Source organism: Coturnix japonica, chromosome 2 (genome assembly GCF_054131305.1).
Source record: "Coturnix japonica strain WE chromosome 2, WE-NBRP24, whole genome shotgun sequence".
Taxonomy (NCBI): domain Eukaryota; kingdom Metazoa; phylum Chordata; class Aves; order Galliformes; family Phasianidae; genus Coturnix; species Coturnix japonica.
This window is the reverse complement of record NC_140664.1, coordinates 38,028,072-38,043,699: the sequence shown is the minus strand read 5'-3', so window position 1 is coordinate 38,043,699 and position 15,628 is coordinate 38,028,072. Positions and strand designations below refer to the sequence as shown.

At 41.1% G+C, this 15,628-nt stretch overlaps 1 protein-coding gene across 39 annotated transcripts in view; it reads left to right on the top strand.

The window, feature by feature from the left end:
• Window positions 1-15,628, top strand: part of DTNA (dystrobrevin alpha) — a 190,260-nt gene that overhangs the window by 165,530 nt on the left and 9,102 nt on the right. For 20 of the 39 annotated variants that reach the window (XM_085537437.1, XM_085537441.1, XM_085537448.1 and 17 more), the window contains 6 exons: window positions 355-468; window positions 3,369-3,465; window positions 8,439-8,598; window positions 11,876-11,965; window positions 12,670-12,838; window positions 13,607-13,739. In XM_085537437.1, the coding sequence (XP_085393563.1) occupies window positions 355-468; window positions 3,369-3,465; window positions 8,439-8,598; window positions 11,876-11,965; window positions 12,670-12,838; window positions 13,607-13,739 (763 nt within the window). Of the gene's footprint in view, window positions 1-354; window positions 469-3,368; window positions 3,466-4,683; window positions 4,705-8,438; window positions 8,599-11,875; window positions 11,966-12,669; window positions 12,839-13,606; window positions 13,740-15,628 lie in introns of all 39 variants that reach the window. The other 19 variants (XM_085537440.1, XM_085537439.1, XM_085537427.1 and 16 more) reach the window with 1 other exon arrangement.

Genomic DNA, 15,628 nt, shown 5'->3' with positions numbered 1-15,628 from the left:
ATATGTTGTATATATATATATACAACATATATATATATATACTCAAGATGGGGCAGATATTTTGTTAAGTTCAAGTGGTACTAGAAGTATTCCTGGGGAAGAAATAGAAAGGAGCAGTTTACTTAAGGATACTGTTATTTCATGTCTACTTCTGTCTTTGGGGATCTTGAGGAAATGCTTCCCTTTTATGACAAAGTCCTAAAGTTTTATTTCTTCTTTTGTTTGGAGCCTGATCACTAAATCCACATCTCTTAAAAGCTGTGTACAATCACACTTCTTTTCCCCTAGCGATACATAGTGAGCTGGTTTTGTGGAAAATGACTGACTTGTCATCTGCTTGTTCCCTTTCCCAAGAGAAATCCTGCAGGAGATCCAGAGGCTGCGACTTGAGCATGAGCAAGCGTCTCAGCCCACACCAGAGAAGGCACAACAAAATCCCACCCTCCTGGCAGAGCTGCGGCTCCTCAGGTAGGTGCACAGCAGTAAAACCTCCAGCAGCTCCTCTGACAGCCTTGTAGCAATAAGGGAGGAAGTATGAGGTAAACCTGGCTTATGCTTTTGGGGCCTTTTTTATGTCAATATAACACTGCATTTTTTTCTCCCATTTCAATGCAGGCTGTGATCCTAAAAGTAATTAAGCTTATGCTTTAAGCAGCATGCATGAAGAATCTCACATATTACTCATCTACATTAAATTAAGCCTGTGCATTGGTGTTTGCAGAGTTAGACCCTTAGGTCATTTGGAATAGGTCCCCAAAGCCTTGTCCAAGTGTCATTAATCATGTGGGAAAAATGTTCTTCTGTCAGAACAAATGCTTCTACAAAGACTTCTCATCAATGCTAAAGTAAATAGAGAGTTTCATGAAAATACAGCCAGAATTAGATGTTAATTTTTGGAGAATTCCCCATGCTTTGAACTCGAAGGAGAGGTCAGTTCTCTTCATCGTGCATAACCAGACTGCAGAGCTGTGCTCCATCGCATATGAGGAGGGAGGAATAGCAATGTCTGCCACAGCTGAGGACCTGGAGAATCATTTCTCACATTATCCCACTAAGCTAAAACCATTGATATGGATGTATCTGCATGTTAATTAGTATATTCTACACGAATACGCTAATTGCATATTATACATATATATATCAAGTTGAAGAAGAACAATTGGTGAAGATCTGGAGGCTCCCCGTGTGTCCCGAAGTTCATGTAGTGAGAGCCAGGCTGGGAATCCAGTAAGAACTATTCAAAGCACTTAATCTATTTAGAGAATAGAGTGCAAATCATTTCTTTCTGGTGGAACAATACTAGATTACATTTTATCCCCCTGACCCAGGCAGCAGTTCTCTCATGAGAAGACTGAAGAAAATTTTTGGCCATGTAGCTCTTCCTCTTTGCACTGGAAATATTTTTGTTGCCTAATTCATAACTGAAGGAAATTACTGTAGAAAATTATGCTAAATTCTCTCTTTACAAACACTGTACAGTTTCATTGCTACGTTTTCCATGCTGAAATATTTTTCTTTTTCATAAATATTTGCTTTCCAGTCTGAAAACAAACAGCTTCTTGATTTCTGAGTGATTTTAGTATGTAATTACTCCTAGATATCCACAGGCAACTGATGTTCTGAGAGTTTAAGATACAAACTGAGCATGATGAAAATGCATACAGTGCACAAAACATACTAATGATGTGGCTCCTTTTGTGTATCAAGCCAAACCTCTATTTTAAGCCGTTTAAGAAGATCAGCTTTCTATGTAGTTGACAAAATAGATTATCAAGAAAATCCAACACAGATAATTAGTCCTCCAGAAGAGTAAATAAAAGCTAGCAGTGCTGTTATCTGAGCCTCACAATACAGGTGAGAGCACACACGCTAACCTGTAGAAATCAATGATGTTTATATCAGTATCTGCTCGCACAACTTAAAGAGAAGGCTCAAATCAGAGTTTCAGAGTTTCATATTCTCCTTAAATATAGGAAACATATTTAGTGTTGTTGATTCTGTTTTTCCTTAATAGAATAGGATAGAATTGGACTAGACTAGACTAGTTCAGTTGGAAGGGACTCACGAAGATCATCTGGTCCTACTGCTCAGTCATTTCAGGGCTAACCAAAAGCTCATGTGTATTAACAAGGGCATTATCCAAATACTTCTAGAACAGTGTCAAGCACAGGGCATCAAACACCTCACTAGGAAGTCTGTTCCAGTGTTTGACCACCATCAAGGTAAATAAATGTTTCCCAGTGTGACCCTCTCCTGGTGCAGCTCTGTGCCATTCCCATCCTACCATCAGTTCCCAAATCACAGAGCCCTGCCCCTCTCTGCTTCCCCTCCTCAGGGAGCTGCAGATTGCAGTGAGGTCACCTCTAGGGCTCCTCTTCTCCAGACTGGGCAACCCATTGCCTTCAGCCTCTCCTCACAGGACACGACTTACAAATCTGTTACCAGCTTTGTTGTTCCCTGGACACTTTTAAGTAACTTAACACACTTTTTGTATTGTGAAGCCCCAAACAGCACACAGTACTCTAGGTGAGGCCTTTAGGATAAAGTCTTGTTTTACAGGTAGTACAAGGACAACAGCATAGTGTTTTTATTTGATTTGCAGCATAGTAACGTATAAGATATACCCAAGATATACTTTTTTCAACAGTAACAGTTTTAACTACATCATGGCTTCCAGCAGGCAGCAATTCCTTACTGTATTCATTTGGGGACCTCTCATACAATGCTGTGTCAGTGGAACTTGTGGTGCTGTACATCCCGGTGGTGCACTGGAGCTGTACAGGGTCAAATCTATTGCTGGCTGTGGAGCACAGACTGGCTGCCACACATGGGGTGGCCCAGTATTCACAATGCCACAGGACCAGCACTGGACGTGGAGCCCAAAGAACTATTTTCAAGCAATTACAGTTCTTCTGTGTGATAGTCTTATGCTTGCTTTCTGAAAAGGTAGGAACAAATGCAGTTAGTTCACTGTGGTTTTCTGGCTGAATTTTTGAACTCTTTTAGCTTCTCTCATATCTTGCCCCGTGCAGTGCCCCTGCTGTAATTTCCTGCCCTTCAGGGCATGGCTTTAATTTCTCCTGACAGTTAGCAAGGTTATTAACTAGAGAGATTCACAGATAGAAAAATGAAATCACTGCCAAGCATTCCCACAAGGGAAAATGAACACAATCTTGAACTCCATTTGTTGTTTGGAGAAGGATCTGTGTCAATGTCTGTCTTAATCACTGTACTCAGTCTCACGAATATTCTTAGTATGAGGGAACTCCATAGCCCACACATAGCCCTGCTTTCAGGACACTGAATGTGGTTAAGAGCTGCTGAGGGTTAAGGTCTGATCGTACTGATCGTATCTGCTTGTTTCTCAGGCAGCGGAAGGACGAGCTGGAACAGAGGATGTCTGCTCTCCAGGAGAGCCGAAGAGAGCTTATGGTTCAGTTAGAAGGCCTCATGAAACTGCTGAAGGTAAGGAACTGCATTTGGTACTAACAAGGAGGAAGGGCAGAGCCCTTTGCTTTGACAGAGAAACAAGTGTAGGATTCTGCAGAACTTGGCTGTTTTCATGCTAAATCTTGGCTTTTTGACCTCCCTTTTCTTTTTTTTTTTTTTTTTTTTTTTTTTTTTTGCCTTTTTCCCCCTTTTTTTATCTTTTATCTTCAAATTCAGGGCTTTTAAATGATGATCGGATGATGGGGTTCCTACAATAACACATCATCGTTATCGTCTACTGCTAAATGGATGGAACAGTAAAGATAGGCTCCATACTATGGTGTAAATAACACAATCATTTGAATAACAGTGTAGCATGATGCTATACAGCCCCGTTTTGCTCATTTGCAGAAGGATTTGACAGCATCCCTGGAATTCAGTCTGTCAGTCTCTGAAAGCGCTTCCCCAGTAACACTTGATCATTTTCATAAATGTAGGAACAAGCCTGTGTTAACGAGATGAAACATACCTCCAGAAAGGATCTCACTTAAAAGCTGAGGTATCAAAACACATGCACTTTTAAGAGAGGCTTGGGTAAGGTTGAGAGTACATCTTTCTTCAAATCTAGCTCCATTTTTCCTGCTATGCCTCAGGAGAAACAGTGCCAGAAATTCATGTTGAGAGAAAGAATTCTGAATGGTGTGAGAGTGTTTTCCTTTTTGCTATGCCAGATTTAATGAGCACATGGAAATTCTGTGCAGCTTGGGTCAAATGTGGCTCTGATAAAAGCAGAGAGAATTTCAAGGAAAACCATTAAGCAACGTGTATTTGCATCAAATGATGTTGGACCCCTTAAGTTATTTGCATCTCCTCAGACACAGTCTTCTGCAGCCACAGTGCATTGGTGGCACCTGAGCAACAAGGCCAACCAAACACCCAGCAGATTTTTGCAAGCCAGGGGTAGACAAGATGCTTTTCCATCCATCCATGAAATACTTCACAGCTGCAACTAGTGGTCAGGTCAGCCTGTTGTCATTGCACTGCCTGAACAAAGAGAACATAGAGCTGGAGGTTGCAGCAGCTTTCTGCACCCTTTACATTGTTCTGGTATTTCAGACTGTTCAGAGATAGGACCGTCACCTGGACACAAGCTCAGCTATCACAGTTTAAGCTTAAATCTGTACTCCACATTTTTTCTTCTATTCCTCTCTTACGTGCTGGTTAATCTAATGTGCTGATCCTCTTTTTCTTTAGGAAGAAGAACTGAAACAGGCAGTAAGTTGCCTACTTACTGGAGACCTCACTAACTCCTGAATGTGATTGTGTTCTTCTCATTTATTTTACTTCCTTTGCTTGAAATGTGTGCATATTCTTTTGACCAAAATTAATATCTTGCACTTCTTTCACACATTATTTTCAAGTTTGTTGGAGCAGTTTTGGTAATCAAAGCCCTTAGAATGTGAGTCATGACTACAAGGAGTCTTGATCTTTTTCTCACTCTTCTAAATAAGGACATTTATTATGTAAAAAAAACCCAAAACGTTTGTAGTGAAAGCAACCTTGCATATGAATTAAACAGCACTTCCACCACAGAAAGCGTTTTGAAAATGTAATGAGAACTTTGGAACTATCAGAAAAATGGAACGGAGTTTAAATTAGAACATTGAACTTGAGATCTAGGAAAGTCAAGGCATCGTGTACACATCTTCCAAAGCCTGCAATGAGAGTCACAGTCCTGTTGGGCTTCAGTACAGTTGTAGTTTCTGATTGTTTTCTGTCACCTAAATTTAAAAGGGTTGTTTTAAATTTTAGATGATTTAGTTGGTTCGGAGCTTTTTAGTTTTGAAATGGGTCTTGGAGAAATAGTAGGCTACAAAACTCCCTTTTCAGACAGCAGTCTGATTTATAAGTCTGATAAAGAAATGAAACCTCCAGGTTTCATCAGCAGAAATAGTTAAAAGTACAAAGTATTCTGTCTGTGATACAGCATGCAGAGTTAAAATGATCTTCCATTCACAAAAGAGAAGCTCCCAACGTGAGGAGTTTCCCTATCATATAGAATGTTCAGTGGACAATATAAGTGAAAGCTCATTTGGGGGTTATTATGGCAAGCTCATTTTGGGGTTATTATGGCATGTGAATTTTTCTTCACGGAGTAATAGCTGTGCTGAATATAATGTGATGGTGCTCAGGAATTACTCTGTTTCCATGCAGTGATCCTCATTACACTGTGCCATTCCGTGATCTGTTGAGAGAAACAAGATTAAATTAATTTCTGGATGAATTCAATTGGAATGAGCCATCTGGAAAATCATCTAACGCTTATGAACTTCCTATTTCTCTGCTGCCCTTCCTTGAGAAAGGATAATGAGTTCTTTATGTCCGTGTAGCTTCTTCACCACCTGACGAGGCTGCAGGACACTTTCACATCTGTGATCCCTGCTCAGCCCCGGCAGAGGGAGCAGTGCACCAAAACTCCTGTTTTCACTCTGAGCCTTTTCTCCTAGGAACACATCATGTTTAGTGAGAGGAAACTTCCTCCTGTCTAGCAAGGGTTAACTTCAAGTCCTTATTATGTTAACTAGAGGTGGCAAATTAATTAAAACACAGTTTTTCCTAAAAGGCAACAAAACACTAACAACTGAAGCCAATTACATCATAAAACCTGAAATTGTCTACATTTTGGTGGTCACTGTCCTAGCTTCTTTTCCAGCATGTCCTGGTCCTCAGCTGGTATGGCTGGCTACCTTGAGAGCAATTAGGTGCTTGATTTCTCCACTCAAATTAGCAAGAAGTCACTAATGGTGGTCTCTTCTGGTTTCAGAAGCTCCAGCCTATGAAAACTACATTTCACTTGGTAGCCCCTATGCAGGAATAACACTCCTGTCCCACAAATTTGGGCTGAGCTGAAACTGAGTAGAATAAGGGCTCATTTCTCTTTCATCGGGCATTCCCTATTATCCACCTATTTCAGCATTGCCTTCATTACTTCTGTGTGATGTTACCCAAACAATGCATAAATTGAAAAGTTTTTAGCTGGACAGTGAGATCCAAAATCTTCATTCCTTTATGCTTCACAAACACTTTGTTAAAAAACTGAAAGCTTCAGATAAGAAAACACTGTTTATGGTAAACACAAGGTCTCAGCCATAGCTGTAAAGCAAATGCAATGCTAAGCACTGCTGTGCAGCTTTTACATTTCCCTTGTGGGAAAATTCCAGTGAAGGAGTACTGGCAGGCATCTGTTATTTTTAGTAAATATAATGCCTATTATGAAGTCCATTCCTTAAATGTAACTTGGTTATAGGAAACAAATTGCATCCTTTTTTTTTTCCATATTCTCTGAAAGTTCCACTGTAGATGTTTCCCAGAACTATGACCAAAGGCAAAGGGGAGCTGAGGAAAAAGGGCAAGGAAAGGAGGGAACTAGGAACAAGAAATTCTTTAGAAGATCTGTTTGATAGAGGAGTTGAGGCATAGAAAGTTGTAGCTCCCAGATGCCTTGCTTAACGTGCAGGGGATGTGACCTCCAAGAACCCTGGAGCATCTCAAGGGTGCTTTTTGCTCAGCCCCTTGTGGTCCAGAGATCAGTATTGCTGCTTCTGTGGGGACAGATGATTGCAGAAACAGGAGAGCATCTGGCCATTATATATTTGACTTCCCTTTCATCTATCATTTAAATGTTCTAGAACTGATCATTAGAGAAATTTTATATATTAAATCCTTTATTCTCCCATCAGTAATGTGCTTATTCCTCATAAACCTTGATGTCTCTCTGGTGATAATGTCTCTTAGAAAGGGGTGATAGAAATGAACAAATAGCCTAGTGTTCTGATAGATAATTTATGGTTAGGAGCAGGGATTTATAAAAGTCTCAAGGGCAATGCTGCCTTCCTTCCATTATGTCTTTTCTTAGAATATATTTGCCAAGCCTTGTCTAGGCCACTGTTGCAATCACTGCAGGAGTCAAAAGAAATGGCATGGGAGTACTTAAGAAATCCTTCTAAATTCTCAAAATGAACATAGGGTAAGGGAGAGACAGCCCATATGTTGCTTTTCTCTGTAACTGAATAGGCGTACATGTTATAGTTGCTGTGTAAACATTTTCCAGCCACCTCCATCCTCCAGGATTTCAGTTGCTAAGGATGTGTGTTGTTAAGGATGCCCTGCTTGGCATGGGCCTGGACATTCATTTTTCCTTATGTGGACCTGTATTCCCAGGAGCTCTGAAGCAGTCAGGGGAAAGGGCACTTTTGTCTCTTGGTATCACTCACCCTGGTAAAAATTATTATTTCATAAAGTCTGCTTGAATTTCAACTAAGTGATACTAACCACGAGGTGCTAACAGCATGATATTTTATATGGCTGGTGTGCAAACATGTTAGCTTCCAGCAGCTGAATCCAAAAACAGGATTTGAAATGGCCTCGTCACTGCAGTGTTTTGGGACTGCCCTGGTATAACCTGCAGAGCGAACAATTTAATGGCGTATGATTTAGGAGCGGCTTAAAATAGTTCTCTAGACCTGAATAAAAGGCCTGAGGCTGCGTTATTTATTGAGCATGTCAGCCTTCATGTGGCTGAGAGGCTGCCCAGGACCGATGGGACTCTGAGGAGGTGGAGGGCCCGGTGCCCTCAGTGCAGCATCACTCCCCTTCTCACCATCAGAATCATTACGTTATGTTTTACCACACATGCATGTGAACCAGGGGAGTGAGTGAGGGCAGGGAGCAGGCCTGTGCTTTGGTGTTCATTAACTCAGATTTATTTATTTGTTTATTTTTAATTTAGCTGCCTGACATTTTCCCGTGTTTTGAGAAAGTCAGATCTTCACTCATATTTTCCTACTTACCGTTTTTCTACACTGAAGCATTGCTGTCTGCAAACAAACAATTGACTCCTGTGCATTTCTTTTTAGCATTGCATAGCCCATCTACAAAGAGCACGATGCCTTTCAGCTGAGGACAAGGGCTCTCACAAGGACTCATTTATCTGCTTGGTTGTTTTGCAGACTCAAGGGGCAGGCTCCCCCCGCTCCTCACCCAGCCACACCATCAGCCGACCCATCCCGATGCCCATCAGGTCTGCCTCTGCCTGCTCCACACCCACCCACACGCCTCAGGACTCTCTGACCGGGGTGGGAGGAGATGTGCAGGAAGCCTTTGCGCAAAGTAAGTCTCATTAGGAGCTGGTCTGAGGTACTTGGAAACCGTTTATACGGAACTGTTGTGTCGTGCGGTTAATGACTAAATGAACTTCTAAGTTGCATGCACTGAAACAGAACAAAACAGATATTTTCCCCTCTGTACTCAGCACTGGTGAGGCTGCACCTCAAGTACTGCATTCTGTTTTGGTCCCCTTACTACAGTTAAGTCACCGAAGCCATGGAATGTGTCCGGAGAAGTACAGCAAAGCTGTGAGAGAACTGGGATTGTTCAGCCTGGAGAAAAGGAGGCTTAGGGGAAAAGTTATTGCTCTCTACAGCCCCCTGAAAGGAGGTTGTGGTGGGGGGGGTCGGCCTCTTCTCTCTATAACAGCAAGGGGACTAGAGCTGATGGCCTTATGTTGTCCCAGTGGAGGTTCAGGTTGGATATTAGGAATAATTCTTCTCCAGAAGAGCAGTGCTGCAGTGGCACAGGCTGCCCAGGGAGGTGGGGGAGTCACTGCCCCTGGAGGTGTTCACAAACCGTGTGGATGTGGCAGTGAGAGATGTGGTAAGTGGGCATGGTGGGGGTGACTGATGGTTGGACTGGGGGATCTTAGTGATCTTTTCCAACCTTAATGAATGAGACTGTGATTCTGTGAATCCACAACTGTGTTTCACTGTGAAATATCTACTTTGTCAGCTGTCTCACCTTGCTTTCCAGGCAGGCAAGTAAGCAGAAACTAGACAGCTATGCCATTTAATGAATTGTTTTAACCAGAATAAGAAGAGTTGTCACTGACCTCAGCAAGCAGTATTTTCAGTGTGTTTTTTTACATGAAGACTGCTAAAGAATATATTCTACAACCATAGAATGAGTTCAGCTAGGAAGAGCTCTGCGGGCCATCACATCTTGCCCCAAGAAAGCCAGCTACAAAGTGAGATGCAGTTGTTCAGGACTTTCACCAGCTGAGCTCTGGATGCCTCCCATCGTGTATCTTCCACAGCCTCTGCTCCAGTATTTGACTTCATCTCTTATGTAAATATTTTGTCCTCACATCTGAGTGTCCCTTGATGCAACCTGTGGCTGTTGTCCCTTGCCCTTTTGCTTTGTGCATCTAAGAAGGTCTGACTAGACTAAACAGGAACCGAGCTAGGGAATCTCAGTGAGCCCTTCCTCTGATTTTTCTTGTTGCTACTATAGGCTACACTGTGTTTCTCATTCCTCATTCCACTGTCCTGTCAAGTAGCAATAAATTTTCAACTGTTTTGAATTTCTAAGGCCACAGGTTAAGTGATTATGTTGGATGCAGAAGAAAGCAAATAGCTCATGTGACCTGAATGAGGAAATAATTCCTTCTTTTTTTTTTTTAGATCTGCTTTATTCTAAAAAAAATTTACCTCACTGCAGTTCTTTTACTTCAACATTTCTTTTGCCTTGTTTCTGTAGTACAAGTGAAAATGTAAGTGGGACTTTGGAGTTCTCCTGCCAGAGTGAATGTGTGTTTGTTCCTAAGAACCCAGTTCAGCCCTCATGCAGCCCTACCCCTATTCTTCTCCAGGTGCTGTCTCTCTGTATCTTATAGCAAAGTCGAATCTATAATACAATGAAGAGCTTTCTACCAAAATGTTAATCAGTTCATATATTGAATGTGTTTTACTTAGGTGTAATTCCTAATCCCAGCACACCAGGCTGATGGATACTTCATTTTCTGCGAGAAAAGAAACAGTCAAGACATATTTTACTTTTTCTGCTGTGAAAAAAAAATAAAATAAGTGACAGAGGCAAAAAGTTGGGCCACTAACTCCAGTGTTGTTGTTAAGCAATTTATTCCAGAGCTAAGACTATGAGAAATAAGATAGTGGTGACAATAATGTACCCATAAATAACACTAATTTGCCCCAGGCAAATGCTCTTAAAGTATATAAATGTGTTTTATTCAAGAAGGAAAGCAGTATAAAAAGGTAAGTGATCGCATTTAAAAACTGGAGAATTTGATGAATATCTGGCTTTATGTCATTTACCACGTTCCCTAGGCAGGGAGGTCAAAACCACAGAACCCGAAACCAGCTACTCTGTCACATCTTGACATGCTGTGCTCTGTTCTGCACTGCGCCAGCAGAGACCTGCCTCTACATACAGAATGCAGACAAGCCATATTTAAAGCACCATTTCTTTTGCTTTTTTACTTTGTAGAGTTTGCCATAGTTTAGAGATACAAATCCAAGACAACTTTAGGGAGGGACTTGGATATCTGAGTGTTCCTGTGTATGTGTGAGAGAGATTAACCGCTTTGATTTACACTTCAGGAATTGTCTGCTAACAGCAGTATATTAAAAATAACAAAATAAAAATAAAAATAAAGGAGTAGGAAAAAAACATTAGGGTTTGGAGCTTTTTAAATATGTTATTTTACATTCAGCCCATTCTGAAGAATCTACAGCAATTGAATCCTGCACGTTCCTGTGAATAAAGCAGTCTGGAAGACATGAGGTTCTGTGGGATATACTGATTATTCGGCCACAATAGGAGCTATGTTTGGGATCTGGGGGAGTGAAACATACGTTACCAACAGCCTGCTCCTAGGGAAGGAGTTTTTCATGCAGCTCACAAGAATCCTTCATGATTGATGATTAAGGGAATATTGCCAGGTCCAGCGGGGAAGCACTTCTAGATTCATTATTAAAAAGAGTTTAAAAGCAGCCTGGGGCTGTTAAGAGAGGCAATAGTGCTTCTTTTATTAAAAAAAAAAAAAAAAAAAAAAGTAAATTATGAATTATACAAAAAAATCCTTCAGCCAGAGCAGAGGCTGAGAGGGAGCAGAGTAGGAAAATCCATATCAATCTTGATGAGGTCAAGTGTGTTTCTTCAACATTTGCCATAATTATCTGGCAAATACCTAGCAATAATGGTGTCATTAAACAGAACTGTGGGAACTTATAGAAAACACTTCATTTCTTTCCTCCTCCCCCACAGACATTTTAAATGAGTTCATGCTGGATTTAATCTTGCAGGCCTGGTCTGCTGGTGTCACCGCACAAATGCAAGCTTGATGGCAATGAATAATCTCCACATATCTGGCATTGTGATTAAATGAAGCATGAGGGGAGGCTTATGCTTTTGCATACAGCATAAGTAAATGAGGCCATTCTGCAGAGAACTCTTCTGCACGTGTACCTCGTAAGGTCTTTGATACCGTGAATCATCACAGTGGCAGTTTTCAGCAGGGTTAAAACTGCTTTGAACAGGAAAATATGTGTCTTGTGAAGAATATTAACACTGTTTTGTCTGTCTCTTGCTTCAGGTGCAAGACGAAACTTAAGAAATGATTTGCTGGTGGCAGCAGATTCAATCACCAACACGATGTCTTCTTTGGTAAAAGAACTAAATTCTGGTGCGTGAGGCTGAAGAGGGTGGATAGTCAACACATTGATATTTCATATATATATTTGTAACAAATGAGAGCTAAGAGCATACAGACCAACAAAGAAAGTAGTATAATGTAGTTTCAAAGCTTCTTATGCTTATAGAAAAAGAAGTCTCCTAATAACAGTTTCAGAATTCAGGAGTTTTGAAAGCCATAGTTGTAAAGATACAGATGAAGGCAACAAAAATTCATTGAGAAGTTTGCCCCTTGTTTCTTAGGGAAATGGCCTTTTCAGGGAATGGTTGTACCTGAAAGAAAACATCAGTGGCTGTGAAAGCACCCTGGTTGATGCCAACTTTCTATTCCATAAAGAGAAGTTTCCATTTAGAGAGATGACTGGGGTGGCATGGAAGAGGGATTTCAGTCTCTAGAAATTGCAGTCAATATAGAGTATGTAGAAACTTTTGTAAAATGCAGTATATAGTATACTTATAAAAATATTATCTAATGAGCTAAATAAGCAAAAGCTTCACTATTCTGTCCCACCACAAGAAGAAGACAGCCAGATCTACAGATACATGTAGAATAGTATTCTACTATTTTCTACTGCATTCACTGTGATGAGTTGACCACCCTAAGCTGGAAAGACAGAGAAAGGTTTAGAGGAATAGACTGGCACACTTGATCTTGTGAAAGTTAAATGGAAACATCTCTCAACTTTGCTTTCACAGAAGTGGGCAGTGAGACAGAAAGCAACGTGGATTCTGAATTTGGACGGACTCATTTTGATGACCTTGTTCCATCTCCAACATCTGAGAAGGCTTTCCTCGCGCAGATCCATGCCCGGAAGCCAGGGTACATCCACAGTGCTGCTGCCACTGGATCCATGCGCAGTGACATGTGGGTACCTGCTCGATTCACCTTTGTAATCTCATTCTTTTTCTGCTGAAGACAATATGCAGCATGAGATATTTTCTCACCCTCTCAACTATTTGAATACCCAAAAAAGCCTAAATCCAAATGAGGACAGCTTTATGAATAGACAGTAGTAAGCTACTGTTTTCAAGTAAGTACACTTGAAAGTCCAGAACTTTGAATGCCTTCAGGTGTGAGTTGTCTCATGTCAACTCTGGGACACTAGGGCAGTGGGGAGACTGTGGGACAGCTGTGCCCCTTAATATGCTCTGCAATCCCAATCCCTGCTTATCCAGACCTATTGGAGCACACTGAAAAAAGAAATAGTGTTTTTTTGGTGGGTTTTTTTTTTTTTTCTGGGGAAGACAGAATGCTTTTTTACTGACCGACTCAATTGATCAACAAACCAATTTATTTTTAGAACCAGAATCATATCAATAGGCATCCTTCCAGTTATTTTTAGTTCAATCTCTTACTCTTTATTTTACTCTCAAAGTAGTTGTTGAGGACTCATTTCCATACACCCAAAACACCTTCAGCAGAATATGCCCTTTGGTCTACCTCATCAATACAAGACCATTGGAAAGAGCAAATATCAGCAGTGTTTTCCACTTCCAGGACATTTTTACTTGGTAGTAAATGGTGCTGGAGCAGAGGTTTCCTGCTGTCCTCAAACTTTGCAATAAAGGAAGGTTGTTATTCATTCTGAATGTCATTCATCTCAGGAGCCTGTTTGTGAATAATCGTCTTTAGGGTTACAGAAGACGGAGATCCTTTTGTCAGAGCAGATGATGAAAATTATGAGAATGACTCTGTCCGCCAGCTGGAGAATGAACTGAAGATGGAGGAGTACCTGAAGCAGAAGCTGCAGGATGAGGCGTACCAGGTGAGAAAAGGAGCTGACCATACCACTCCATAAACAAGAAATAATTACATGCCAGACCTGCCCAGAGCCTTTGTTATCCTGTCCTGGGCCCTCTTCTCAGTCACTAGAGCAGCCATATTCAAATAATAATAAGAGTTGCAGGGCCTGGAAGGGACCTTCAGAGACCATCATGTCCAACCCCCTGCTGATGCAGATTCTCTACAGTAGGTCGCACATGTAGGCATCCAGACAGTTCTCAAATATCTCCAAAGGAGACTCCACAACCATTTTGCACAGCCTATTCCTGCGCTCTCTCACCCTTAATGTAAAGTTCTTCCACATATTTGTGTGGAACTTCCTGTGTTCCAGTTTTTGACCATTGCTCCGTGTTGTATCACTACGCACCGCTGAAAATAGTCTGTCCTCATCCAGATGCCTCCCACACTTGAGATGTTTATAAACATTGATCAGATTCCCTGTTTTCTGTTCTGTAGGCTGAGTAGGCCCAGGTCTCCAGCCTTTACAAAAACTCCAAAATTCTGAAAACTGCTACTGTTCTCTTCTGTAGGCATGTGTGAATGTAGCTTCTGTGCATGCACTCCTGAAGCACACAACCGTATCCTTATCCTTATCCTAACTTTATCCTTACCAAGGCCCTCAGGTGGGCCAGAATTGCCTCTCACCTTGTTCTTTGCCAGTTTTGCCTACGTCATTTAGACCTCCATGCTCCATACCAGAGGCTGGTTCGTGGTATTAAGCCAAGCTCTTGTTATATATAAATTTTGTTTTCCACCAGTAGTTGAAAACATTCATAATGGTTTCTCCACTCTGAACTGAAGTTTAAATACAGTCTGTGTGTCATTGTCATTTTCAGGATCTGGAAGGGAGGAGAGGGTCTGGAATGAATTATATCCTAGAGAACCAAGTATTCAGTAAGCATGTAGTATAGTGGAGCCTGGGGATTTGTCATTAAATATCCCCTGAGGAAGTTTTCAAAGGGCGTTTGTTCGAGAATCTGAGAAAAGCTAATTTGACAGAGGGGTCTGGAATTCTGTAGATATCCTGTCCTGCCTGTGCAGCAGTCTCCATTTCTGCCTGCTGTAGTAAACTATCACAATTTTTTAAGTTATTCTGATTTGGATCATACTAATATAAAACTCACTTTCTGCACAGAGACCAACTGTGCACAAATCAGATTCAAAAGCACCTTCCAGATGGGAGATTTGCTGGTAGTTTTTCTGTAGTGCCTACTGATGGTCGCTTTGGAGACAAGATCCTGAGACTGACAGGCTCTTGGCCTAATAAAAAATGACAGTTCTTTTAGTTGCCCCTCCTGCAAAGCTGCTAGAATTAATTATTCTTTAAAAGTTCATTGTTTCATATCAAAATTGCAGGTAATTTTGAGGTTGATGAGCATTTTGGGGGGACTTGTTTGCCTCAGTCTGCTACAGGCTCGTGGTAACTTGCCAAAACTCATTGAATTGCAAAGGTCGCTAAGGACATGATGACAGCAACAACAGTATTGTTGTGGGGTATATATACTAAGGCAGTGTATACTAACAGTGGATGGCATGGGGTGGTGGGTTTTTTTGTCACATTTTTTTTAATCCAAGCTAGGAAATGACAAAGATGACAGTCTTTAAACTTCTGAGCTTCTTCTGATGTAGCAGAAAGTAACTGTCAGTTACTGTGGAGTACATCAGCAGTGACAACTATCAAGCACCAAATAATAAATGTTATTATTGCTGGTAAAAATTCTTTTTGTGGAAGGGGTAATAGGCCAATTTGACTGAAATTTGATTAGGCTATGGAAGTACAATATACAGTGATGGTGTTACGTGACACACGAGTTACATTTTGTGCACGTGCAAAACTGAGAACATGAGTACAATGCAAAATAAGGGTATTCC